Source organism: Rhinolophus sinicus, linkage group LG02 (assembly GCF_036562045.2).
Source record: "Rhinolophus sinicus isolate RSC01 linkage group LG02, ASM3656204v1, whole genome shotgun sequence".
Classification (NCBI taxonomy): domain Eukaryota; kingdom Metazoa; phylum Chordata; class Mammalia; order Chiroptera; family Rhinolophidae; genus Rhinolophus; species Rhinolophus sinicus.
The window spans coordinates 28708298-28735709 of record NC_133752.1 but is presented as its reverse complement, the minus strand read 5'-3'; the positions used below and the strand labels follow the sequence as shown (position 1 = coordinate 28735709).

Sequence of the window (27412 nt, the reverse complement as noted above, 5' to 3'; positions counted from 1 at the left end):
TTGTGGAGGTAGTTTTTTAACCATTTAATTTAATTTTTATTTTCTGGTACAGCCTAACTTTGCTAAAAGACATGACAGTTGATCTTTAGCTATGGTTTAACACCCATATCTTGGGAAACTAGGTTGGAATAAAATATATTCTTAAACAGAGATAATAGCCTTTGTTAGAAATAAGCGTGCAGGGAGGAGCTTACACTGTGCTGAGATGACCTGGGAGAGCCACAGGACACACTCACCGGATCCTTAGTCCTGTACTTCACGGGTGGATTGAAGCATTTGACCTAGAAAATCTAGGCACTGGACTTTGTCTGCTTTGTTTTTGGAACTCGCCAATGTGTGACAACATTGATAACTCTATTCTAAATCAACTTTATGTCATAGGCTTGTATTTTTAAAGCTAAATTTTATAAAACACTGATACACATGCTGGTAAAAAGCAAATGCACAAAATAAAATTTATAGTGTAAACAATTTGCAGTATTTTCTAGTATCTGCTAAGGCATTGAATTATTTTTAACATTAAGTGTATCTTCAAGGTGTAGTAGCAATTACATCCATAGGAAAAGAATTTAATAGGCATTTCCTTGCAAATTTTGCTATGGGCAACTATTGAAATTTTCTTGACATGTGTTTGATTTTCATTTTCCTTAGAATGTGTTACTTTGCTGAAAGCATATTCAAAGGCTAGGAAGATTGATCTCCTTGCGAGATACACTTGAAGGTTAAGTAACTACAGATCTCAGCTAATCCTGTGTAATCTGCTCTTACTAAATGGCTGTTTGCATTCCAAGCTCACCAGTTTCTGAATGCTAGGGTTTGGTTTTTACCTTTTGTTAAATAACCTCTAAAAGGAACAATGCATCTCTTAGCATGTCTGGGCATTGTGCTTAGTTTCTTGGAAGGAGTGAGCTCTTCGTGTCCTTCACAGTGCACCTGCGATGATCACAGCACAAACGATGGCACGGGATCAAGGTATGCTCCTCTCCTTGCTGCTAAGTTTCCCATGATTCTGAGAAAAAGAACTCCAACCAGACAGCCTTCTTTTGAAGCAAATTGTTGATCAGTAATCAGGGAAGAAGGTTTAACTTCCTTAAGCTTTAACTTAATTGTGTTAGTACTGGTTGCCCACTTTGTTGTTTTCATTTTGAGCAGTTTAGCTCTTAAAAGCCCCTCAAATTATTGGAGACTCTCAAACACATTCTGTGTTACAAAAAGATTCTTTGCACTCGTATTCATAAAATGTCCGTTTCAGGAGGTCAAGCTGACAAGTGTGGCGGCTCAGTCTGATTATAGAAAGCACAAGAGGTTAGGGCCCATCAGGCAATGCGAGACAAGCCCAGGTATTTATTTGCTTCTTAGGTGTTCTGTTTCATTTTGGATGTTATTCATGCCAAGTGGTTAGACCTTAGAAAGTTGGAAGGAAGATCACAAGAGTGAAGTTAGAAAGGTTCATAATTAGAATTTTTCATTTTAAGATAGTGGAATTTACAGAGAAAAGGGGTTTGAAAGATACAAATCAACCCTGTTTGTTGCAAACACTGTCGGGCCATACAGAAGTTATGTAACCTCTAGGTTGCTTTAACAGCTACCTGAGAAGAGAGAATAATTACATACAATTAATATGCATGAGTCCATTGAGATAGAAGTTAAATGCAAAAAAGAAACTCTTGTTAGCTAAACATGGTAGACCCTAATTTTTTTGGAGAGGAGATTTAATAACAAAATCAGATTTTTTTATGACTTGGTTGATGTGGACACTGAGCTTCTTAAACTTATTTTTTGACAGAATCACCCGATTTATGTCTTACGATTTAAAACATAATAATTAAAAAATATTACTGAGTAGTTTGTCTTGTTATTATATAACATTTCCTTAACCAACTCTTGGTATCATTTTGAGAGATTCACTAGGTGGTTTAAGACAATGAGAAGAGTGTAACAAATTAAAGACCTACGTGGCAAAAGATGCATAGTAGTTAATGACTCAGGCCAAGGTACTTTTGAGAAACAATCACAGAAATGTTTCCTTCTCTGTGGTGGCCCCATTATTGATGGATTTTAGAAAAATCACAGTGTATTATTCTTGGCAAGAATGCTAGAAATGATCTAGTTTGACTGCTGTCATTTTATAAATGAGGAAACTAAACCATACAGAGACTAACTGACTTGTCCAAGGTCACAGCACTGAGCTGATGCAATGACTGGTTGATAAAGACACTGGGTCTTTCAGTTTCCAATCCAGGCTTTTTTCCATTACAGCACACTGGAATGCTGACTTAATAAGTAGAAACTGGATCATTCTGGTCTAAAGTAGCACTGCAATTTGTGGTAGAGAATAGAGATGAGGAGTAAGTGTCCGTAGAGAATTCTGATGCTTCCGTATGGTTTTATCCTAAAGTTACAGACAGGAGATGACAATGACGCTAGCTGCACATCACGTCTTTATGCTTCTTACCTCTCTTTACATTATAGGCTGGCTTTTAAAGTTCACTGATTTAATGTGATCTATTTTACTGAATGGCCATTCTATTCTTATTATTTACTACACGTATAATGTATTATAATTTAGTCACGCTTTGCAAAACATTTCATTGTTCATTTTCAGCAATCCAATGGGAATGAGTATACAATGGGCAGCAAATAGATCTTTTTTCAGGTTAAAATGAATCTAAATTGTCTGATTCTTCATACTTTGTACTCACATTGAACAGGCTTGTTTTTCTATGCCTATTTTACACGTGCCACTAAGCAAGTTCACAACGTGACTGACTCAAGGTCACTTAAGCTTGTGAGTGGTAAAAGGAATAAACTTGCAATTTCTGGTTTATTCCTTGGGGTAGAAGCAATACACGACTCACCTGTTAAAACAGAGCTCAACTTTAAGCATCTAGTGTGAAGATTTGCTCTTTCCTTCTTCCCTTCCTCCCTTATATCTTGCCTTCCTTTCTTCTTCCTTCTTTCCTTCCATTCCTTTTTAAATTGTTATCCCCTTAAAAAAGATCAATTTATAACTTCAACGGGACTCTTTTAAAATGGGTCACTTCCTAAAGAGGTTAAGTGTGTACTTTGGAGTTGGACAAATGTAGGTTTGAAGGATGGCTGTGTAACCCACAAGCTATGTGACCTTGGGAAGTTACCTAATGTTGGTTGGCCACAGTTATTTTATCTGTAAAAATGAGATTGATGATAGAAATAGCAAGCACCCACTGAATGCCTGGTATGTCTCAGGAAGGTATAAAACTTTACATCCATTTCAGTTAACCATCCTAACAGTGCCACCATGGGAAAATGAAGTCGAAGGCTTGGTGAAGTGGCTTTCCATGGTCACAGAGGAGGTGGCAGAGCTTAGATTTGAGCCAAGTTCAGCCTGACTCCAGAGCTGGTGCCTTTACCTATTACCCAATATCTATGTCATAGGGCATTTGTGACCATAAATAAGATAATGGGTGTGATGTGTTGCCCAGGCCTGACACAAAGAGCTCCATTAACAGTAGGTTGAACCACATGAACCTGCTTCTATTTGATCATTTTTAACCCACAAGAATGGCCATTTCATATGGTTCACCCTGGAAGGTGATGATGAATTATTAAAGAATAGGTCAGACAGGCTGAGGAGATACTTTGTGAAAACCAGTAAGGATTGAAACATTGATGCATGATTCATTTAAGTATTGTTTTTTCAAATGGGTGTTGGGAAGAAGGTTTCCTTCCACTGCTCTTGTTGTGACACTAGGTCTGTGCTATGTAATGACCTGGACATGAACGAGGTCCCTGTGAACTTGCCCGCGGACACGGTGAAGCTGCGCATAGAGAAGACTGTCATCCGCAGAATCCCCGCCGAGGCCTTCTATTACCTGGTGCAGCTCCAGTACCTCTGGGTGACTTACAATTCCGTGGCCAGCCTTGAGGCCAGAAGCTTTTACAACCTACGGCAACTGCATGAGTTACGCTTGGATGGGAATTCTCTGGCTGCTTTCCCTTGGGCATCTCTGCTGGACATGCCCCATCTAAGGACCCTGGATTTGCACAATAACAGAATAACCAGTGTGCCAAATGCAGCAGTCAGGTACCTGAAGAACCTCGCCTACTTGGATTTATCAAGCAACAAACTGACCACACTGCCTCCAGAATTCCTGGAGAGCTGGTCCCACGTGCTTACAACATCATCCAGAAGCCTGGAACTTTCACCACGAAGAATTATTCTTGGTAAGCTCATAAGCCTCTGCGCTTCTCTCTGTGGTCCAAGTGATTTGCTCAGCGCACCTTCAACTGTGAAGTCTTTTCGTATTTATTGAATTTGGTTTCTTGCACTCGACTCACACGTTTAATAGAATAGTACTTTATCAGTTGACCTAGGTCAGTTTACCCTGTGTAAGGTGTAATAGCTGTGTGTGTGTGTGTTAGGAGGGAAGGGAGTTGGCCTCGTAAGCTGAGAGACGAATGTTGCTATCAGTGAGGCTGGAGCTAGGTGAGAAAATCTACCAACCTGCCCTGATTCTTCTGAGCACACCAATGCTCCATTCTCTGCCACCGTCAACCTTCTGCTCTGGTTTCTTTTCAATCCTCATCAGTTTCTTCAGGAGTGGGACAGGGACATCGCCGTCTTTATGAGGTGGCAGTGGTTTGATTAGTTCTGGAGAGGAGCCGCCAAATTTTCTTAAACTAAAAAGAGATGATGAAGACACTTTATTTTACTGGCCCCAGATAGGTCTCCTACGGATTTGGTCTCTTAGTTAGCTGTGATTACTTGTGTATATTTCGATCTTGACTTTGTTTGCATTTTATGGATATTTGTTTTGAGTTCTTAAAATGTAAACTCCTTCCAGTAAGTCTCTCTATTCTTTTTTCGTATCTTCCCACAGTGCTTTGCACGGTGCTCTGCATGTGGTGAATACCCAGGAAATGCATTGGCCTGATTGAAATCAGTGAAATCATTTTAGCCACTAATTTTTACTCCTTATGAGAACCTTCTCAGGGGGCATCTGGAGGCAGGGAAGCACTTCATACTTATGTATGAGACACAAGCCTGGGCCTTTGGTCAATCAGCTTGATTTCCTAAAATTTTGTTGACCCGGTTAAGACCCTGTTGCCAGTTCATAAGTTATGTCCATCAGGGCTGCAGAAGAGGCTATCCTTCTAAGAAGGATGAAAGAACGGAGTGTTTGGCCAGTGAGATGACTTCTAAGCCTTTTGGAGTGAGAAGCAACTAGATGCTAAATTTGTGCCAGGAATCCCTACTGACCATTATCACACACTCAACTACTTGCTGACGTAAAGTATAAAGAAAAGATAAATTTGAGATTTTTTTGGTAAAATAGGAAATGCTGTGACAGCACTTACCTGGTTTAGCATTGCTTTTGTTTAAATGTGAATACATTTTAGTGCCTATGAGACTAAAACTATGAGTAATAAGAATAAGATAGAAAGGAAAAATCACATAAGCTTTTCTTATATCGCTACTGTGTTTCCCCCAAAATAAGACCTAACCGGAAAATGAGCCCTAGCATGATTTTTCAGGATGACAGCCCCTGAACATAAGCCCTAATGCGTCTTTTGGAGCAAAAATTAGTATAAGACTCAGTCTTATTTTTGAGGAAACAAGGTATTTCACGTTTTGCCCACTGTTTATCTATTCCTTCAAACATTTTTATTAGCGAATAAAAGAAGTATTATACAATGGGTTAGAGAAAAAGACAACAGTTTAACAATATTTGTGGAATCCGTGTTATTGTACATTGTAATAGGCACCATGTCAACCTATATGTACTATTCATTTATTTATTTTAAATTAAAGTTTATTGGGGTGACAATTGTTAGTAAAGTTACATAGATTTCAGGTGTACAGTTCTGTATTATACTATCTGTGTCACATTGTGTGTTCACCACCCAGAGTCAGTTCTCTTTCTGTCACCATATATTAGACCCCCTATTTATTTATTTTAGCCACTAATTTTTACTCCTTATGAGTAAGTCTAATAGCTAAAAATTGTCTTAATTTAAACATTGAGATTCTATTTCTCTACATATTTTTCCAAGTTTCTTTGAAAGCAATTTTTGTTTCTAATAGCCTTTGCCAGTGAAATAAAATCAAATTAATAAATTGTTATTAATAGGTCTCTAATAATTAGTCACTGACATTACTATGAAGGAGTAATACATAGGATATATATATATATATATATATATATATATATATATATATATACATATAGTTTGTTTGTTTGTTTGTGTTTTCGTTTTTTTGTTTTTAATTGGGGAATGTTGGGGACAAGTGTTTCTCCAGGGCCCGTCAGCTCCAAGTCGTTGTCCTTCAATATAGTTGTTTGTGGAGGGTACAGCTCAGCTCCAAGTCCAGTCGCCATTTTCAATCTTAATTGCAGGGGGCGCAGTCCACCATCCCATGCGGGAATTGAACTGGCAACCTTGTTGTTGCAAGCTCACGCTGTAACCAATTGAGCCATCTGGCCACCCCTCTGGAAGCTCAACAGCAGCTTGTTGTCTTTAATCTAGTTGTGGAGGGTGCAGCTCACTGGCCCATGTGGGAATCAAACCAGCAGCCCTGTTGTTCAGAGCTTGCGCCCTAACCAACTGAGCCATCCGGCTGCCCAGGACATCAATATTTTTCACTTGTGTGAGTTAAATCTAAATGAGAACTTAGGGATCAAATGGGAAAGGGTTATGAAATTTTATTGTCCATGGAGGTAAACAGCTTTATCTATGTTTTGGGGTTTAGATTATTTAAAAACAGACTATTTAAAGGCAGTAACATGAAAATACTTTTGGTATAACATTAAATTTAAAAAGCAGGATTTGATTGTACATCAAGCATAATTGTAACTATTTTAGAATGTGTAAAGAAAAAGATAAAAAATACACTAGTTGGTTAACTGTTGTTCTCTTTGAGCGGTGAACATCTTTTCACTTTTTTATACTTTTAAAATGTTTTGCAATGATCATGCATTACTTTTAAAGTAATGATAATGTCATCATAACGAGTAACAAAAAGATATTTTGAAACATGCCCAGCATGGGTGGCATCTGGCCTTAACAAAACCATGCCTGCTGTGTAACAACAGGAGGAAGAAGGCCTAAATCTTCTTTGTGTGAGTTAGTTCCACACAGAAAACTCAGTTTCTTCATCCAGAAAATGGAGATGGGAGGACTGACTCCATCTTGCTGGTAGGACTGTAATGAGAATACGTATAATGAGACATTTTATGGGACAGTCTTTAGAAGATGAGATGGAAAGCCTCTGAGCTTATGATTCTAGATCAACCATAACCCACAGCTGCTGTGACCGAGATGGGAGTGTCTTATGAAGGAAGACTTCTCTGCTTTGGTGTTTTTATTATTTTAATTATATTTCAGTCTTCAGATTTCATCATTAAAATATAGTGATGAGGACCAGTTCTAGATTTTCTATAACTCCATGTTTAACTGTAGTAATTATCTTTCTAGGTGCTTTGTGAAATTTACTCTTGTACTATAATAAGTGGGACACATTCTGCTTTTATTTAATTTTTATTGTCTTGTGTTTATGATTGTTAAAAGGTGGAGCTTCTGTTTATAATAATAGTAATGGTAATATTGATGGAGGGCTTACTCAGGGCAAAGCCCAGCTCTTATACTTTACAGATATATCTTCTTCCAGTCTCACATTCACCCTGTGGTAAGTACCATTTCATCCCCTTTTATAGCTGAGGAAACGAGGCACAAGTTAAGCCGCTTGCCCATATTCACTCACCATGTAGTGATGGAGCTGGGATATGATTACAGGCTCTTTGGCCCAGAACCCATGCTCTTCCTTACTCCTTTGTAATTCCAGGTTTGGTGAGTAATAATACCCAGCTTGGGCTGCTACCCACCCTCAGGTCAGCCCGCTCCACGCTTGGAGTGCGCTTTCTTACAAATAAAACTTGCTTTCTGCAACTTGCTTTTTTAAAAATGAATAAATACATATAAAAAAATAATACTAGACTTATTTTCCTCACATGTGCATTACTTTACCTAGCTCTCTAAATCCTGTATTTATTTAATAAAAATCTAGGGACAGGCTTTTCATTACTCTCTCTTCTACATGAGTGAAAATTTCAACTTCACAAAATTGTCCTGTAATGTATCCATAAAAACATAATCTGGTGTCCTGCAAGTAAACATTTAAATTAACTATGAAACTAGATTAGACTTCTGATTTGCAATACAGGTAAATTTCCATGGCTTCTTTCTCCGGAAAAAGCAAATATTTACACAGGAAGACTCCATAGGCCTGACACTATTTATCTTGGAGGAAAATGTCCGCAGTGGGAGAGGTCATAAAATGCTTTTGTGGGTGCTTTTTCCTGTTACCCAAGTTACTCAATTGTAAACATGGGCTTTTCTCCTATTCAGACTGGAGTTTGCCTGAAGGGCTGTAGCTGCCCGTGTACTCCCCCTGAATTTTCACAAATGGCATTAATTTAATTCAACAAACACTTCTCAGTCCCGGTGAGTGTGCTTGTCCTTTGCTAGGCCATGGAGGAGACAAGTTGCACATAGCTAAGGCTTACTTCTGGCCAGATGCCCTTCTGAAGTCTCCCGGTGGTATCTCGGCCTTCTGGAAAGCCCCATGAGGTGGGTCTCTAATCATCACGACCCTTTTTTTGCAGCTGGTAAAGAGGCAGAGTCAAGCTTCAGATTTACTCTATCTCCAGAGATATCATTCTTTTATTCTTTAAACTTTTCTTTTTAATTGAGATGTTGAGGTATAATTTGCATAGAGTGGATCTTAAGTGTATAATTTGGTATATGATGATAAATGTGTCCCTCCACAAAACTCACACCCTCATCAAGATACAGAATAATTTCACCACCTGGAAAGATCCCCTGTGACCCTTCTCAGTCAATCTCCTCCCATCCCAGGCAACCGTTATTTTTATTTCTATCCCATTAGGTTAACTTTGTCTGTCCTAGAATTTCATATCGATGGACTCATATCAGAGGCACTGTTGTGCCGGGGTTCTTTTAGTCAGCACTGTATTTTTGAGATTCATCCAGGTTGTGGCATGTATTGGTGGGTCCTCATTGCTGAGTCGTCGTATTCAGTTTTAGGAATGTACCAACTGTTCATCCTTTCTCCTGTTGTTGGACACATAAGCTGTTTCCAGTGTTTCGCTCTTATGAATTAAGTTGCTATTCACATTCTTGTGCAAAGCTTTTTGTAGCATATATTTTCATTTGTCTTGGATAAACTGTTAGTGCTGAAAGTGCTAGGGAATAGGAAAACTACATATATACTGTGTTTCCCCGAAAATAAGACCTAGCCACACAATCAGCTCTAATGCGTCTTTTGGAGCAAAAATTAATATAATATTATACATACTATATTATAGACCTGGTCTTATAGTAAAATAAGACCGGGTCTTATATTAATTTTTGCTCCAAAAGACGCATTAGAGCTGATTGTGTGACTAGGTCTTATTTTGGGGGAAACACGGTACTTTTTAAGAAACTGCTAGTTTTTGAAGAGTTTATACCATTTTACACGCCCACTGGCACTGCATAGCAGTCTACTTGCTCCAATCCTCAGTAATAGAAGTGTCTTTTTGGTTTCAACCATTCTTGGCGGGGGTGGAGGAGGTGGTTTGGGAAGCAGTAATTCATTGTGATTTTAATTGGTGTTTCCCTGATGACTACAGATTGTCCCAATTTATGGTGGTCCAATTTATGATGGTTCAACTTACGATTTTTTCACTTTACCATGGTGCAAAAGCAATACAAATTCAGTAGATACTTCGAAGTTTGATCTTTTCCTAGCAATATGCTAGGAATGTGGTAATAAGATGCTCTCTCATGATTCTGGGCAATGGCAGCGAGCCACAGCTGTCAGCCATGCAATCACGAGGGTAAACAACCAATACGCTACAGTGTACTGTGTTGTTAGCGTTTTTAGGTACTATTGTGCTTTGTGTTTTCTCATCCCATCATGTCTACAAGATGTCCATCTGTGTCTCCTTCTTCTGGTGGGAAGAAGAGGAAGGCAATTAATTTTGAGATGGAACTCTAGATAATTGCCCAACTATAGATTAATGTAAGTGTTCTGGACATGTTTATGGTAGGCTAGGCTACACTGTGACGTTTGGTAGGTTAGGGGTAGTATATGCATTTTTGACTTACAGTATTTTCAGCTGACTATGGGTTTATTGGGATGTAACTCCATTGTAAGTTGGTGAACATCTGTAATGGTGTTGACCAAGTTTTCAGTGCTATTTGCCACTGGTATATTTCTTTATAATTTTTTGAGGTTAGTTTTCTTTTTTATTATTGAATACAGTTCTTTTGTCACCGCTATGAATATTTTCTCTGAATCTGTGGCTTGTCTATTCATTTTCTTTATGGTGTCTTTGGTAAGAAAGTTTTAAATTTTGATGACATCTGATTTATCTGTTGTTGTTGTTTTTTTCTTAGTGCCTCTGTGTCCCATCTAAGAAATATTTGCCTACCTACAGATCACAGAGATATTCTACTTTCTTTATTGTTTTAACTTTTAAGCTTTACATTCATAGCTTTTATACTTATGACTGTGATCCATCTCAAAATAGTTTTTAGTATAGTGTAAAGTAGAGGTTGGGGTTTATATTTTTCCAAGCAGATGTCTGGTGTTCCAGCACCGTTTGTTGAAAGACTTTCCTTTGCCCCTTGAATTGTTGAGCACCACTGCCTCCACAAAGCTGATTAGTGCATGGTCTTTGCTTTCAATATCTTATAGTTTGCAGAATAAATTTTGTACAGGAATTTATTGCTGACTTTTCACACAAAAATTAGCCCGTTTAATCCAACTACTGTGATGCCTAGAAAACATGACCCTTTTAGAAAAGGGATAAGGCAAAGTTCACCTACCCCTCACCAAAAATATCATATAAAATTAATTAATACAAACTACCATGATTGTGATTGGTATATTGCCTTGAAGGAATGCAGTACAAGTAACACTTTAACTTCAGATAGTTCTTGTACCTTTGTCCCCAGAAGAAAAAACACTTGATAAATATGTTTAGCACTTAGATCACTGTTATTCGGGTTTTAAAAGTTGTGCCTTTCACCTTAGATATTTTAAAGCTGGAATAAATACATTACTTTATTTTTGAGGGATTTAAAAATATTTTTCTGGTTTATATAACTTTTAGATATAACCAGTTGGATTGATTTTAAAAAGAATTTAGTTTCATTGTTAACACATTTTTATAAGAGTTTCAATGTATGAAATTATTAATGTTCTAGTACTTGGATCTTTCCCTACATAGACACTTGTGCTCCAGACATCGCTGCTTTGACATTTGTTATTTGTAGATGACAGCACTTATAACTGTCAGCCAGAGCTCTAATGTTGTTAGGTGATGAAAAAATGAGTCGTGGTGGAAGGCGTATTAGATGAGGAGGCTAGAACATCTGGGACTTAGTCAGGTCTCCTTACAAAGTCAAGACAGTAATCTCTTGGTGCTTTAGTGTCCTCTGGCGTGAAATTGGAAGAATCATACTAGCTTCCTGACGTGAGTATAAGACATACACATGGTGGTGGAGAATGAGAGCTTTAAGATCAGCGTACTGAGATTCAACTCCTGAGTGCATCCAGTTGTGTGACCTTGAGTAGATCCCTTAACCTCCCTCAGCCTTGGTGATTCTCTCTTTAGAGTGAAGATGATACTAATATTACCTACCTCGTGCTATTATAGGCTTGAGGTAGACAAATCCTTTAAGATGTTTAGCATGGTTGAGGACAATTTTCCACGGTTTCTCACATCCATGCATGTCTTGTGAGCAGAGGCAGGCACTGACTACCTTTTGTTCTGAACTATCTTTTCAAGGATGTTTGTGTAGAGAGCTGCTTTGGGAGGTAGAGGTATGTCTCCCTCCAGAGCCAAGGGTAGGCAGGCTTACTGCCCTGTATAATAAAGATAACGTCTCCCTCCAGAGCTGTGAGTAATAAGCTATCTTTCATCTCTGGCCAGAAATCTTGTGTCTTCTGTCACCATCTATAAAACTGGCAAACTGGAATGAGTAGCTCACCCTAACGTAGGGTAAAACTCAGACCTTTATGAGTCTTGACAAGTGCAGTATTTACAACATAGGAAGCAATCAGTAACCATCAACTTGTATTATTTTATAAAGAAAAAATCTGGCATAGCAAGTATTTTGAAAGTATAAAGTATTCTACACATATTAATTATTGCATGATAGAATGAATTTGATGTTCGTTGGCAGGTTGAGTAGAATTCAAATCAATATTAGAGAACTGGTCGTAGATTCACAGGAGTACATGTAAGAGGAAGAAGTTCAAAGTAATTCATTCATGAAATAAAAGAAAATTTTAAAATAGAAGATTTAAAAAAAACAATAAACTTTTACCAATACTGGCAGAAAAATATGAACCAGTCATGAACTGCTATTAGAACGAAAATAGGCATAAATAGAAATCTAGAATTTAGGATGAACAGTTAAATCTTCCATCATGTTTAGAATTTTTTAAAATTACAGTTCTGTCTTTTCTACTCACTGTATAATCCACTCCATCAGTAAAGAGCCACAACCACAAATCTTTCTGAGATAAATCCTTTCAACTTTGGGCTTTTTGGGAGGCTGCTATGGGACCTCACCCTTAAGATCCTTGGTGAGACTTCTGTCTGCCTGAAGGCTCTGAAGCCCCATCTTAGTGCCTCCAGAGATCTCAGCAAATGCTGTTATAGTCCTGTGCACCCTGGATTTGATTTTCACTCTGAAACCCTTTCTTAATTTGAGAATTTTGGAGAGACTGGGAGGAAGAAACAGTTTTATTATTGACCCTAGCAAGTTTGGGCTCTTTTATATTTAACAGTTCTTCCTTTAGCTGTTGTCTCTTTTCCATTTTACTATGAGCAGAAGGAAGACACCAGGCAGCAGCTCAACACTCTTGTGTGGAAATATCCTTAGCTAGACTATTTATTGCATTGAGTATGTTTTCTACTTTCCACGTTAAGCGCAGGTGACAGTGTTGCTAAACTTCCTGCCACTCCATCACAAGGGTCCCCTTTCCTCTAGTTTCCAGTAATGTTTTCCTCACCTTTAAGGTCTGCCTGACAGCCTCCTTGAAGGACTAACACTGCGGCTTGCAACTCTGAAAGCTGAGGCAGATCCTGAAGGCACTTGGAACTGGAGGCTGTCAGCCAATGGTACTCCTGCTGTCGATTCTCTGTTGAAGGGAGATTTAGACAGTGCACCTGCATGGCTAGCACTTATGACATTCACACCAAGCCATGTCCTAAGCTCTACCAATCTTTCCAATCTTATCTCCTGACATTGCTTGCATCCCCTTGTATGCTTTGCGACACAGAATGTGTACTACCTCCATATGTCTTCAGATCACAAACCATAATGCAGGCCAAGTTAGGTGTCTCTCAGTATCCTATACTATTTATAATAATATATCCTGTACTATTGATAATAATATAAGTACTTTCAAAGCACCCTAGAAATGTCCCTATCACTATATTTATGGCATTCTGTGGCACTTGGTTTCAAATCTTGGCTCTGACACTAGCTATGTGTTCAGATCATTTGGGTTCTCTGTATCTCAGCTTTTTCATTTTTAAAACGGGGATAATAATACTCTCCTCCTTATAGGAATGTTGGGATTAAATGAGATCATATCCATACAAGTGCTTAGAACAAGGCCTAGGGCAGAGTAAATGCTCAGTGACTTAGCTGTGATCATTAATGTGCTGACTTGACAGGATATGTTCATTCCAGTGGCAGGATTAGAGGGCAAAACTGACAGAAAGCCGACTCCGTTTCATCCCTCAGAGCACTTCTGTTTTAGGGGGACAGTGTAGACACCTGCTTCCCCAAGAGGCTGTGATGTGAATGGAAGCCATCAGCATAACTTTTATCAGCCTCTTCCTCCCTCTGGTTTAGGTCTGCAAGACAACCCTTGGTTCTGTGACTGTCACATTTCCAAAGTGATCGAGGTGTCAAAAGTTGCCGACCCTGCCATAGTGCTTCTGGATCCGCTGATGGTGTGTAGTGGGCCCGAGCGCCTGACAGGGATTTTGTTTCAGCGCGCTGAGTTGGATCAGTGTCTGAAACCATCGGTGATGACCTCGGCCACACAGATCACGTCTACTCTGGGCAGTAATGTCCTGCTGCGGTGCGATGCCACTGGCTACCCCACCCCTCAGCTCACGTGGACCAGACCCGGCAGCTCGCCAGTGAATTACACAGGTATTTTCTTAATTCAGGCCTGTATTGAAACAAGGAATTTTCAGAGGTCTGAATTCCATCTCATGTTTTTTGGGAGATTTGCAGTTTGTTGGTTAATTCTAAGAAATTATGCCAAGATTGTTGGGTGAAAGGAATTTGAAAGGTTCATTTTATTGGTTAATATTTTCCTCATTTTATCTCACTACACAGATGAAAATAAAGAATCTGTTTTTTTCCTTAGACAAAAATATGCTCCAGTGCATGGGTGGTTGCACGTAAGGCCTTGGTCTTGCTGTATTATCTTGGCTACGGCTCACTCTAAAATGTATAACCATCACAATATTCTCAAAAAGGATTTTCATACAAGATTCTGTTTTATGAATGATTATTTAAATAACAAATTACATGCAAACTTTATTATGAAGCAGAAAGTATAATTTTTGGAAATATTGGTTATATAGACTTTTCAAATTCTACTCATACCAAGTCAATGCTTTGGCCTTAGTTTCAATAGTGATAGTCTGATGATTAAAGCAACATGTTTTTAAAACTTTTAAAAATTAAATTAAATCTAGATTGAAATAATGAAACCTGATAGAATACAAGAAAAACATCAAGGCCTAATATTCCTACAAACTGATCATACATGGTCCGTACCTTGAGGTAGTGAGTTAAACTGGGGGTTATTAGGAATACTTCTCTGTGCATTATTATTCTTTAAAAAGCTTCAGAAATCAAGGTAGAATGTAAATATTTTAGATTTTAGTGTTTAGGAAAGTAAAATTCCAATTCTGCAAAAACTATATATTATTCTGCAAATAAAAGAATCCATGGCTTAACAGTTTATCTAAATTAAATATAAAATGAAAGATTGAGAATACAAATTATGACACCTTCATGCCAGAAAATGATTTGCTGTGCCCTCTGCAGATCGATGGCGTTTTATTACAATGAAAAAATATTTGGGGAAATATTTAAGTAAGGTCTTGTGATAAGTGTTTCATAGAACCACAGTAAGTTACATTTGGACGGAATCTTTGAGATCACTTTGTCTTATTCCCTTATTGGAAAAGTACAGAAACAGAGGCCTAAAAATACTAATCGACTTATCTGAAATCACATACTACTTAGTGGACATAACTGTAATAAGACAAAGTCTTCTAATTCTCAGCCCCATGGCTTTTAAAAATAACGTTCCCCACCTGCCATATACTAGACCTTCACATAGGTAATTTATAGAACCATCACCCATTATCAGGGATTTGCATGCATTGCGCCATTTTACTATTGGCTTATGGGAAAAAGGTGCATGTAAAACCAAATTATTGTCATGTTGCTTTTTTCCTTTCTTTTTTCCATATATGTGTGTGTGTGTGTGTGTGTGTGTGTATGTGTGTGTGTATGTCTGTATGTATGTATGTATATGTATGTATATATGTATATATTTCTTTCCTTCCAGTAATTCAGGAATCTCCAGGAGAAGGAGTCAGATGGTCCGTAATAAGCTTGACAGGCATTTCTCACAAGGATGCTGGGGATTACAAGTGTAAGGCCAAAAATTTGGCTGGGACGTCAGAAGCTGTGGTTACTGTGACAGTGGTTGGTGTTGTCACAACCACCATATCATCAGACACTTCTGAAAGAAGAACTGGAGATCACCCTGAACACAAGGTTCCACCAGAATCTAGATCGACATCTGTAACTGGTTCATTGCCATTTCCCTGGCTTTCTTCCTCCTTTCCTATCTCCCCCACGTCTTCCACTTTTCTTTCCACTCCTACTTTGTCTCCTCCCTCCGCTGCTTCCTTGTCCTTATCTCCTTCTTTCTCCTCCATCGTTTCTTCAACTACAACACTAAGCACTAGAATTTCAACAAGCACCACTGTGGCCAGCCAGCAGTCACTCCAGTTCCACCCAGATGGGAAAAGAAATTTAAAGGAGGAGATGGGTGGAAGTAAGCTTCCCTCAGCTAGTGCAAGTAAAAAAGAAGAGCTGGCATTATTGGATCGAGCAATGCCCATGGAGACAAATGCCACGATAGAAAATCTCAGAGCAGTCAGTGAGACCAAAGAGCGTGTGACTTTGATGTGGAACATGGTCAACACCACGCATAGCTCTGAGGTGACCGTGTTATACTCCAAGTATGGTGAGAAGAACCTGCTGCTGCTGAATGCAGACTCCAGCAAGAGCCAAGTAAGCATAAGTGGCTTGGAGCCTGGTGGGCAATACGTAGCATGTGTCTGTCCCAAAGGAGCACCTCCCAAGAAAGACGAATGTATCATCTTTTCTACTGACAGAGTTGAAGAAGAAAGTGATTCTCAAGGGTCAGTCCTTATTGTGCTGAGCGGTACTGCCTGCGTTGTCTTGCCATTGATTTTTTTCCTGTTGTACAAAGTTTACAAACTTCAGTGTAAGTCACAATCCTTCTGGGAAGATGATTTGGCAAAAGAGACTTATATCCAATTTGAGACCCTGTCCCCCAGATCTCAAAGTGTAGGGGAACTTTGGGCACAGAGGCACAGAGGTGATTCAGAAAAATTGCTGCTTTGTTCTAGGTCGAGTGTGGAATCTCAGATGACTTTTAAAAGTGAGGGTTCTAGACCAGAGTATTATTGTTAAGTAAGGTTTTATAGCCCAGGCACACATGAACCCACAAAATTTCTTCCACAAAATTAAGATTCTGAGGGTTTAGTTGACTCTCTGTTTAGATGACTTTGAGACAGACTTTCACATCCTCCATGAAAATCACAAATGGAGTCCTTTTAACTGGGTTTTGAAAACTACCATCAGACTTCTGAACTGAAAAAACAAATAACCTTGATTTTTGTTGTGTGGAAGATATACATAGAAATAATTTTTAAAGTAGTGCTTGATAAGTTAGAAATATGTTTTTGGAAATTGTTTCAGTTCATAAAAATAAGTTCATATGAAAATGGTCATAAAACAAGCAAAGTCTAAATTTTTAAAAGGTAGGTTTTTGGGCAGTGAAAAAAGATTAGTACAACCAATTGCCTTGGTGTTCATTCATGTTTGAAGTGCTTTACGGCATTTACTGTGGACATTTGCTGCCATTGCCTCGTGGGTGAGAATGGAATAATACAGAGAGTTGTGTTCACTCAGGTTAAATCCAACCCAATGGGGAAGAAGGGCTCCAGCTCGGGGTACTTTTATGCATTATAGTACTGTACAGTTGTATTCATATTAGAAGTAAAAAATAATTCCCCCTGTCCTTAGAAATATAGCAAAAATTAGTTTAAAAAGAGGACCATGATAAATAGTAGGGCCATTTTGAAAAATAATAACTGTTGCATTCTAACACATTTGTTAGCAGACTGTATGGGTCTTTTTTCAAGTGTTCATTTTAAAGCAATTTCTTTAATATTTTGATATTTACTCTTCCTCCTTCCGTCCCTCTCTTTTTCTCTCCCTCCTCCTTCTCCTTTCCCCCCTTCTGCTTTGTCAGAAGATATTCAGGTGGTCAAAGGACCACATCTAAGCTGCTCGTCTTTTGCTGTGTTATATTTTGACTTCCTAGATAAAGTGAAGAACTTTGAAAGTCTTTTTAAGATCTGATAAAAAATGTGTTAGCCTTTTGAAAGTGTAGCTTCAGTGGGTTCATTTGATCAAAACTTTGTAGGTTAAAATCATCAGGGAAATTGAATTGGAGTGGGTCACATGAATAGATAGGAAAGAGGCTTCATAAATAATAATACAAAAATTTAAAGAAGTTTTCACCACCTTTACTAAAGATTATATTGAAGATTTTGGAGTATAGAACAGATTTTTAAAGGTGTGTCAGGAATCCTTAATAAATATTCTGAGAAGCAAGTTCTAAGCAAATACTGTATTTTATATGTAAGAAATAGATTGGCTTTAATGTAACACATCATGGAAATTATAATACAAGCAACTGGAGAATGAAAAAATTGTTCATTACAAATGGCTCTTAATGAAAAAAAGAGAATTCTAATTTAGCCATAATTTGTATATTAGAAGAAGACCAGCATGGATGGATGGCCTGTTCGGAACTCCCAAATTTCCCCTTTTTTGTATAAGTTCCTTTCCTTTCCTTTCCTTTCCTTTCCTTCCCTTCCCCTTCCTTCCTTCCTTCCTTCCTTCCTTCCTTCCTTCCTTCCTTCCTTCCTTCCTTCCCTTCCTTCCTTCCTTCCTTCCTTCCTTCCCTTCCCTTCCCTTCCTTTCCATTCCTTTCTTTTTCTTTCTTTTCCAGCCTGTTTGTCCTTGGCGCTTTCATCACTGAGTGCATTGTCTAATGATCTAACAGTTTTAAATTTAGTATTCATTGTTAGTGTTTGTTAGAAAAATACCTTTTGCAGACGATTTTATGTTTAGCTTCGAGTTATATTTGATCAACTTATTTTAAATTAAAGATTGCAAAACTTAACATTTCTTTACTCTCAAGGCATCATGCAATTTCATTGCCATATTTAAAAGGTTCATATAAAGAGACCGCCAAAATACTACCACATTAGAAATAATATATAGGACTGAGGGAAAATGTTACAGACTACTGAGCCAAACGGCACCCAGATTGTACAAAGACAGGTTGTTATGAAAGGAGACTTGGTTCATCCTGATGAGATAATTACCGAATACCCTCAAATTTAAAATCAAGGCCTGGACTTAGTTTTGACAAACAAGGAAAAGCTAGTTGTGGTATGGAGGGGAGAAAGCACCTTTGCGATCTTCAACTTGGTCATGGCACACGATGTGAATTGCGAATAATTTGTTACTAATAGTGAAAGAAGTAAAATTGTAACTCATCTACTCTCTTAAAAATACATACAGTTGAGTGTGGTCAAGGTTATCCTGATGACATTATTGCTCTTATGTTCTTACAAGAAGTGGCATGGAGGGGTGGCCGGTTAGAGTGTGGTGCTAATAACACCAAGGTTGCTGGTTCAATCCCCATATGGACCACTATGGGCTGCACCCTCCTAAAAAAAAAAAAAAAAAAGTAGCATGGAATTCTACACAATCAGCAGCCTGTTTATCAATGTTACCATAGCACTGGGAGAGCAATCATAACTGATATATAGCCAATATAGGTGGCAATTAATATGATTAATGTTCCACTTCCAGACAAAATATACTTGAGGTTTGTAAAACTTGGGGTACACGTGAGGTTGTGTCACATGGGAGACTATCATCAGTCATGTGCTTTGACACAAATAATGTTGACAACTCCAAGCTAATAGTTAATGATGCCCAGAAAAGCAAACCTTAGGGTTGAGAGTCAGACAAGTACCCTGGACTTTGGAGGAAATTTTTACAAAAAGTTCAAAGAAAAGTTTTTGACTCATTGACTTGAGTCTCAAAAGGGATTATGGTTTATAAAGGGAGATTAATAAACAAACAAACAAACTTCTAGTTGAATAATTGTGAAATAATTCAAATAAAATAGGAGACAGCTCAGGAAAGTTGAATGTCTGTCTAGCAATCTGAAATTTCAAATGTAGGTATAAAAGATATAAAGAAGGGAGTAAGCACGGGTGAATGTAGAAATGTAGCAACTCTATTTTAAAAGTGTCATGAATTAAGACTCCCCATAAACTGAGGATAAAAAAAAAATGGTAAAGACTAGAAGGAACTGTAAGTCTTTTTCTGTTTTTTTTTTTTTTGTTGTTGTTTTTTCAGTCAAAAAGAACAAGGAAATAGTAAGTCTGCTGCTTAGAGATTACAGAAAGCATATTAGAGAAGTAGCAGAATCATTCAACTCCTGTTTTTTCTAGATGGGTTTCTAAACTGAATATAGAGAGTAAACTATGAAAAGTAGGAATTTTCAGCCCCAAATAGATGAGGGATTAGTAAACTAACATCAAGATGTTTAAAGTGAGGCCAGATGAATAGGTACCAGGGTGAACAGAATTTTCAGCCATGATCTCAGAGCTACTGTTTAGTCGTCTTTGAAAAGTCATGGCAAATAGGAGAGATACCACAAGACCATAGATAGGTAACTTTTAGCTTTATTTTTATTATTTTTTTAAATTAAAGTTTATTGGGGTGACAATTGTTAGTAAAGTTATATAGATTTCAGGTGTACGATTCTGTATTACATCATCTATAAATCCCATTGTGTGTTCACCACCCAGAGTCAGTTCTCCTTCCATCACCATGTATTTGATTCCCTTTACCCTCGTCTACCACCCCCTCCCCCTTACCCTCTGGTTAGCTTTATTTTTGAAGAAAGGAATAAGATAGATTCTGGAAATGATAGACAACTTGATTTATGTTTGCAGATTTGACAACAGATTGTTAAAAGGCTTATTTATGAGCGTGAAGAAATGAGTGTTATGGTCATTAGCAAGCCAACAAATGTCAACTAAGGAGATGCTTTGATAAACTAATACGGTTTATTTTTTTATGACGTTACTAGGCAGATTCAAGGACTGCTTGAAAGTCAAATAGCAGCTAGCTATTGTTATTTGCTTGACTTGATGGAGTAGTATCAGGTGCCTCCTCTCAAGAATGTCTTGTAATGGTTTTAAATAACATGAGAAAGTGTCTAGTAGGTGCCTTTACCCTATTTTATTTTGCATTTTTGTAAATTACTGGATGAACACAGATGTCCCAACTCAGCAGATGACATGAAAACAGACAGGGTATCTTAATATAAGTGCTTGTCAGGCTTTTCCCTGGAATATTCCTAATGGAAGGAAAAAGTAAACATGTACATCTGGAGAAAATAGGGCAATTGTCCTAAGTTGCTCCCAGAAGAGAGACATTTCTCTGAATTATTTTGTCTTAATGAAAAACCATGCGAATTTCCATTTTATGCCATAATTTTTTAAAAATAAAATAATTATCCCTCTAAGTAATCTCCTGAGGTAAAATTGGCATTTCTGTGTCTTTGACTATCTGGGCACATACGAGGTCTGACAGTTAAGTTCGTGAACTTGTTGCAATGATGTTGCTAAACTTTTTTGATATCAGAGGGATTATTCATTATGAATTTGTACCCACTAGACAAATAGTTAACCATGTTTACTATGTGGAAGTGCTGAAAAGGCTACGTGAAAAAGACAGCCTGAACTTTTTGCCAACAATTCACGGCTCTTGCATCACGACAATGCACCAGCTCACATGGCACTGTCTGTTAGGGAGTTTTTAGCCAGTAAACAAATAACTATTGGAACACGCTCCCTACTCACCTGATCTGGCCCCTGATGACTTCTTTCTTTGCCTGCATAAAGGAAATATTGAAAGGAAGACATTTTAATGACATTCATGACATCAAGGGTAATATGACGTCAGCTCTGATGGCCATTCCAAAAAAGTGTTCCAAAATTGCTTTGAAGGGTGGGCTAGGCACTGGCATTGGTACATAGCTTCCCAAGGGGAGTACTTCAAAGGTGACCGTAGTGATATTCAGCAATGAAGTATGTAGCACTTTTTCTAGGATGAGTTTGCGAACTTAATTGTCACACCTCATATTATTTTGATACATTTGTAAGCACAGTTAAGTCCTTACAGAAAAAGAGCAATTTTCCTATCATTGCATTGTTTGAATACATAATTTATTAAGGGTGCTAGTTTCTTTTGTTTTATGGAATTTCCCAAGTGTTTAATATTATGACAGTAGTAAGGAGTTAAATTCTTGGAGTTGAAGCAATTGCATGGATCTCCATTGATGCTTTGTTCATTATCATACTTTCTATGATAAAAATCCAGAGAAAAGAAAGAAGGATAGGCGTACAGAAGTATTTACAGAGAAAACATCTCTAAAAGCAAGATAGCAGGTCTGAAGGATAAGGACGGCCACCTGAATCTGAATATCTCCATGCATTCTTCCCCCCGCCAGCAAAAAAACTATTAGTTTAACAAAAACTGCAGCTAAAACCACACATGACCCATAGTTTTAACATCAATAGGAGATAGAGACTATCATGAACTACAAATTGCTTGTAAGAAAAAGAAACATCAAGTTTCAACAAATGTCCTGACACTGTTGCAAGCCTATGGGTACAGACAGCAAGAGAGGAAGGCTTAAGAGACTGCAACAAAGAGGGGAGCTGAGAGCATATGAGTATGTGAAGGAAAGACAAAATCACACCCAGAAAAAGGAAAGGCAAACAAGTACAAATATACTGACCTCATGTCTGAGACTTGCTAGTTCATACCGTGTTTCCCTGAAAATAAGACCGGGTCTTATATTAATTTTTGCTCCAAAAGATGCGTTAGGGCTTATGTTCAGGGGCTGTCATCCTGAAAAATCATGTTAGGGCTTGTTTTCTGGTTAGGTCTTATTTTCGGGGAAACTCAGTAGCATGTGTTTCCCCTACAGGGAAGGGGAGTAAAAGTGAGTAGAACCAGAGTTGCAAACCTCGGAAAAGCGTTGCTTCTAGGGGACAAAGAGCTAGAGAAAGGTGGTACCCTTCAAAGACATGGTCATAAGAGAAAAGAAAGAAGCAAGAAGCAGGGAAATTAATGCCGTGCACTGACTTTGATCTTTTAATACATTTAATTTTAGAACAAAGACTAAAACAAAAGTAGGTATGAGTAGAAGAATAGAATATGAACATAATACATACAGAGTACAAAGAATGCAATTTAAAAAAATGGGAGGAGTGGGAAAAGAGAATTAGGAGAGGAGAAAAGAGAATTGCCTGCTATGTAAGTAGTATGTGGGAGTCAAAGGGTACTATTTAAAAACTATAAACCAGACAGTAAAATGTAAAGTAGGGAAAAAGAATTAAAGGCATTATAAAAGACCCTTTAAAACAACAAGAACAAAATCCATATGTTTCTAAAAATCAAGTGAAATTTAACAAAACAAAAAACAAACAAAAACAAGCAAGACACCAAATAGAGAAAGGTTAAGACTATTGACCTTTAAAGACAAAGAAAACCATCCTCAGGGCTCCAGGCAAAAAAATAAAATTAATTCGAAGGTTAAAAAAATTAGGCTGCCATCAGGCTTCTTAAAAACATCACATAAAACAAGGTACAGCAGAGTTGCATTTTCAGGAAACTCGGGGGGAAAAATGCAAGCCGATAATTTTCTGTACAGTTATGCTGCTCTTTAAAGCTATAGAAGATAAAACACTATTTTCCCTAAGAGATTTAAACTTAATGGCTTGAAACTTAATGTTTTAAAACATTATGTTTTGTGCTTCATGTTGTGGAGGAGGAATTTGGAAAGAGCTCAAGTGGGTTTGTTCAATTCTGATCCTATGGTGTCGGCTTGGGTGGCTTGAGCTGGAGGATACACTTTCAAGATGGCTTCTCTGCTCATGTATCTGGTACCCTGGTGGGGACAGTGGAAGTCTGGGTATAGTTGGGTCCCTCCCCCTCTCTGTGTCATTTCAGGCCCTCTGCTCATGGTCTGTAGCTGAACTGTCAGACTCCTGCGTGGTGGTTCACAGATTCAAGAACCTGAAGCAGAAACTAACAGTCCTCTTAAAAGATACACCCAGAACAACATAGTCTATTGATCTAAGTAATTACAGGCCAGTCCAAAATCAAGGGGGAAGGTAAATAGACCCCACCTGTCAATGGAGGTGTGTGAAAACTGTATGGCCACCTTCAATCCACTAAGTAGAGCCAGGGTTGCTGGCTCATTCCCACAGGGGCCAGTGAGCTGCGTCCTCCACAACTAGATTGAAGGACAACTATTTGGAGCTGATGGGCCCTGGAGAAACACACTGTTCCCCAATATTCCCCAATAAAATTTATTAAAAAAATGAAATCATAAGAAAGAGAAAATACATACTGTGCTGTATTTATCGATACCATAAGTCATCTGTTTTAGGCTACATTGTAATCTGTGAGTTTTTTCAAATTCTCAATGGACAAAAAAGTCCACATATAAGTGAACCTACGTACTTCAAATCCATGTTGTTCAAGGGTCAATTCTATATTGATACATTAATAGTTCTGAAAAAGCCTTTGAAAAAAATTCAACACTCATTCCTAATAAAAACTCAAAAAATAAAAATGGGTGAATACTTCCTTTATGTATGATATTCATATATCATAAATCATTGATTAATAAATGTCACATATCATTTATGATTATGGTTGACATATACACATATATTGATGTGTGCCAAAAAAATGTATACACATTTTAAGAAAGGAAAAAACTGTATTAAAATTGTAATAATATATACCAATAACAAAAGATGAATACAAGTCATGTGTATACAGTTTTTTGGCACCCCCGGTATACATATGTATATATACGCACACACATGCATATATAAAACGAACATTTTACCTAATGTGAAAACACAGACGTCCCCATCAAAGTCAGGAACAAGGCAAGAATGCCTATATCTCCACTATTATTTAACATAGTACTGGAGATATCACTAACCAACTCTAATTAACCAACTCAACTAGACAAGAGAAAACAATTAAAGGTATAAAAATTAGGGAGAAAAAAGTAACACTACCTCTATTTGCAGATGACATGATAGTAATGCCAGAAAACCTAAAGAATTTTTTATTAAAAACAACTCAAACAATAAAAGAAATCAGCAAGGTGGCAGTATATAAAATCAACACACCAAAATTAATAACTTTAATATACACAAATAACCAGTCGAAGATATTATGAAAAAGAAAGCCCTGTTTACAATAGCAAAAGATCTAAACTAGTTAGGAATAAATGAAATGTGAAATATTTAAAATCTGAGGAAAAATCACTCCTGAAAGATATAAAACTAATTTTGAACAAAGAGAAAGACATTCCTTACTCACGAGAAGGATGTTGAAGCGTCATCAAGATATAAGTTCTCTCCAAGTTAATTTATAAATTTAACATTATCCCCATAAAAATACCAACATACTCTTTTTTTCTTTTTCTGGAGCTAGACACCTATTTAGAAAGAAAGAGACATAATAAAACTTAAACACGTATATCCTCTTATTCTTGCAAAGGAAACACAGGAAGGTTAAACCAGAAAGTAATAAAATATAAGGGATGTGTGTGTGTGTGAGATGGGAGGGGAAGAGGTGGTTTGTTCAGTAGGAAGAGGGGAGGATGCACACTTCTTGAGTATACCTCTTGGTATGGTTTTTTTTTCCTTTCGGAAGCATATTATTCTACATACTCAAAAATTAAAATTGAAACTTCAAGTTTGGAGAAAAAATACGTAAACTAAATGCAAACAAAAACAAATGAATTCCAACTGTATTTCCAATTCATAATCTTTCCATATTGAAAGGAAGAAGGAAGAAAAAATCCAAATGATTTTTTTGTTTTTGTTGTTCATTACAATTTTTATTTCGAGATCACTGTAGACCTTCATGCAGTTGTAGTTGGGGAGGGGCAGGACACCTCATGACAGCCTGGCAGGAGTGAAAGTCCAGGCTCCGCACTGGTCTTTGCTGGCATGGCATGGGGTTTCCAGTTTTCTCTGTGATAGCCGACTGGAGTACAGTAGTTATTGTCCAAAAGTTTTCTGTCTTGCCAGGCTGCCCTTTCCTAATCCTGTGGCTAGAGAGAGCAGAATTTAGTGTTGTTCTGTCTATGCCTGTTGGCATTTCTGGATTGCCAGCTTCTTCAGCTCCAAGTGTGGAATGCAGGAGAGAAAAAGAAAAGCCGGGAGCTCACCATCAGGTCATCCCTTGGATCTCGAGGTCTCTGACTGGTCTGTCTTCTCTCCACACTTCAATGTCTTCCTAGGTTTGTTCTATATTTAAAGTCTAGGGTTTTTAATTGTATTGAGCAGAAGGAATGAACAAACATATGTCTATTCCATCTTACTAGAAATGGAAGTTTCTCACAAATAACTTAAATATAGTCCTTTTACTATATATCTCAGTCTAGGGAGAGAAAGGAACCACAAACAAATCTTGAACTCTTTTTTTTTTTTTTTTTTTTTTTTGAAGATCTGTGTTTTGGAGTATGATAGGTGTAACAATTCTAAAACTATTTCCGGTGCATTGTAGGAATAAGTAAATGAACGAATGGATTGATAATCTTGGAAACCAGGATTTTTACTTTGCAGAAAAATACAAATATGAGATAGGACAAGTCAAGGAAAAACACCGTGGGGTCGATTGGAATTTGGAACTGAAGGTATAAACTGGTTATTTCATATCCATATCCATATCTATATCTATTTCTATATCTATATCTATATCTATATCTATATCTATATCTATATCTATATCTATATCTATATCTATATCTATATCTATATCTATATCTATATCTATCTCCATCTGTCTATCATCTGTCATCTATTTCAATATGTTTCCTCCCTTAGGTCTACCTTTTGAACACGCTGTAAGAAATTACACTGCAATAGTACTGCACACACCTAGCACCCACATCTTGCTTTCTAAATACCATTCCCTAATGGGGAAGGAACCAGGATTCCTTGGAGAAATAGCTGATTTCAAGACTGTGGTAGAGATGGTAAGAGTTGAACCTGAAACATCTTGTTGTGACAGAATATAAGGAGGAGCTCAAAAAAGTGATGGGGTAATGTCAGCAGCCCCCTTGAAATCAGTTTGGAGGTTCTTCTTCTGGCTATATCTGGGGCAATTTGAGCATACAATCAAGTAAAGACAGTGATGAATTATAACCCACTGAATAAAATAGAAATCCATGAGTCATAGCTGGTAATATATAGTAGAAAGATAGGGTAGGTAGGTAGGTAGGTAGAGATAGATAGATAAATAGATAGATAAATAGATAAACATGATAGATACATAGATGATAGATAGGTAGGTAAGTAGATAGATAGATAGATAGATAGATAGATAGATAGATAGATAGATAGATGATAGATAAGTGAGAGCTCTTCCTTATAACAAAAAAGCTGATGATAAATCAGGAGGGAGAAGAAAGGTGGGAATTCACCATTTTGTAATCATCATAATAAAGATTGGTTTGGGCAACTTTCACCAATGGATGACAAATCTAGGGGGAGAGTTTGAGTAGGGTCAAGATACTTGCGTGGGTCTCCAAATGTCTCCCCACAGACTGCTCAGTATTGCAATAGGAAAAAATTACTAAATGTGCAATGGATAAGCAGAACAACCCTTTGACTGGGAAAACAAAATTAACATCACAAAATTCACATAAGAGGACAACAGACATAACCTGCCTCTATATGTTATTTCCTGAGAAGGGCACAATATCACTTACGTCATATTCTGGCTGGGGATGCATGAAACTGTATCTAGTGATGAGAAAACAAACAAACTCAAATTGAGGTACACTCTTGAA

General features: G+C 37.6%; 1 protein-coding gene across 1 annotated transcript; it reads left to right on the top strand.

Moving 5' to 3' along the window:
- The first annotated feature begins 856 nt into the window (after window positions 1–856).
- Window positions 857–18277, top strand: LRIT3 (leucine rich repeat, Ig-like and transmembrane domains 3). The gene is made up of 4 exons (XM_019741899.2): window positions 857–972; window positions 3734–4206; window positions 13924–14229; window positions 15668–18277. The coding sequence occupies exons 1-4, from the start codon at window positions 857–859 to the stop codon at window positions 16825–16827; spliced, it is 2055 nt and encodes a 684-aa protein (XP_019597458.2). The 3' UTR covers window positions 16828–18277.
- The last annotated feature ends 9135 nt before the right edge of the window (window positions 18278–27412 follow it).

What these genes read in the sequence shown, in the direction of transcription:
- LRIT3 (XM_019741899.2), top strand. Translation starts at nt 857, where the DNA reads ATGCATCTCTTAGCATGTCTGGGCATTGTGCTTAGTTTCTTGGAAGGA. An exon ending in ACCACGAAGAATTATTCTTG is followed by an intron (nt 4,207 to 13,923) that starts GTAAGCTCATAA and finishes CCTCTGGTTTAG; the next exon opens with GTCTGCAAGACAACCCTTGG. An exon ending in CTCGCCAGTGAATTACACAG is followed by an intron (nt 14,230 to 15,667) that starts GTATTTTCTTAA and finishes CTTTCCTTCCAG; the next exon opens with TAATTCAGGAATCTCCAGGA.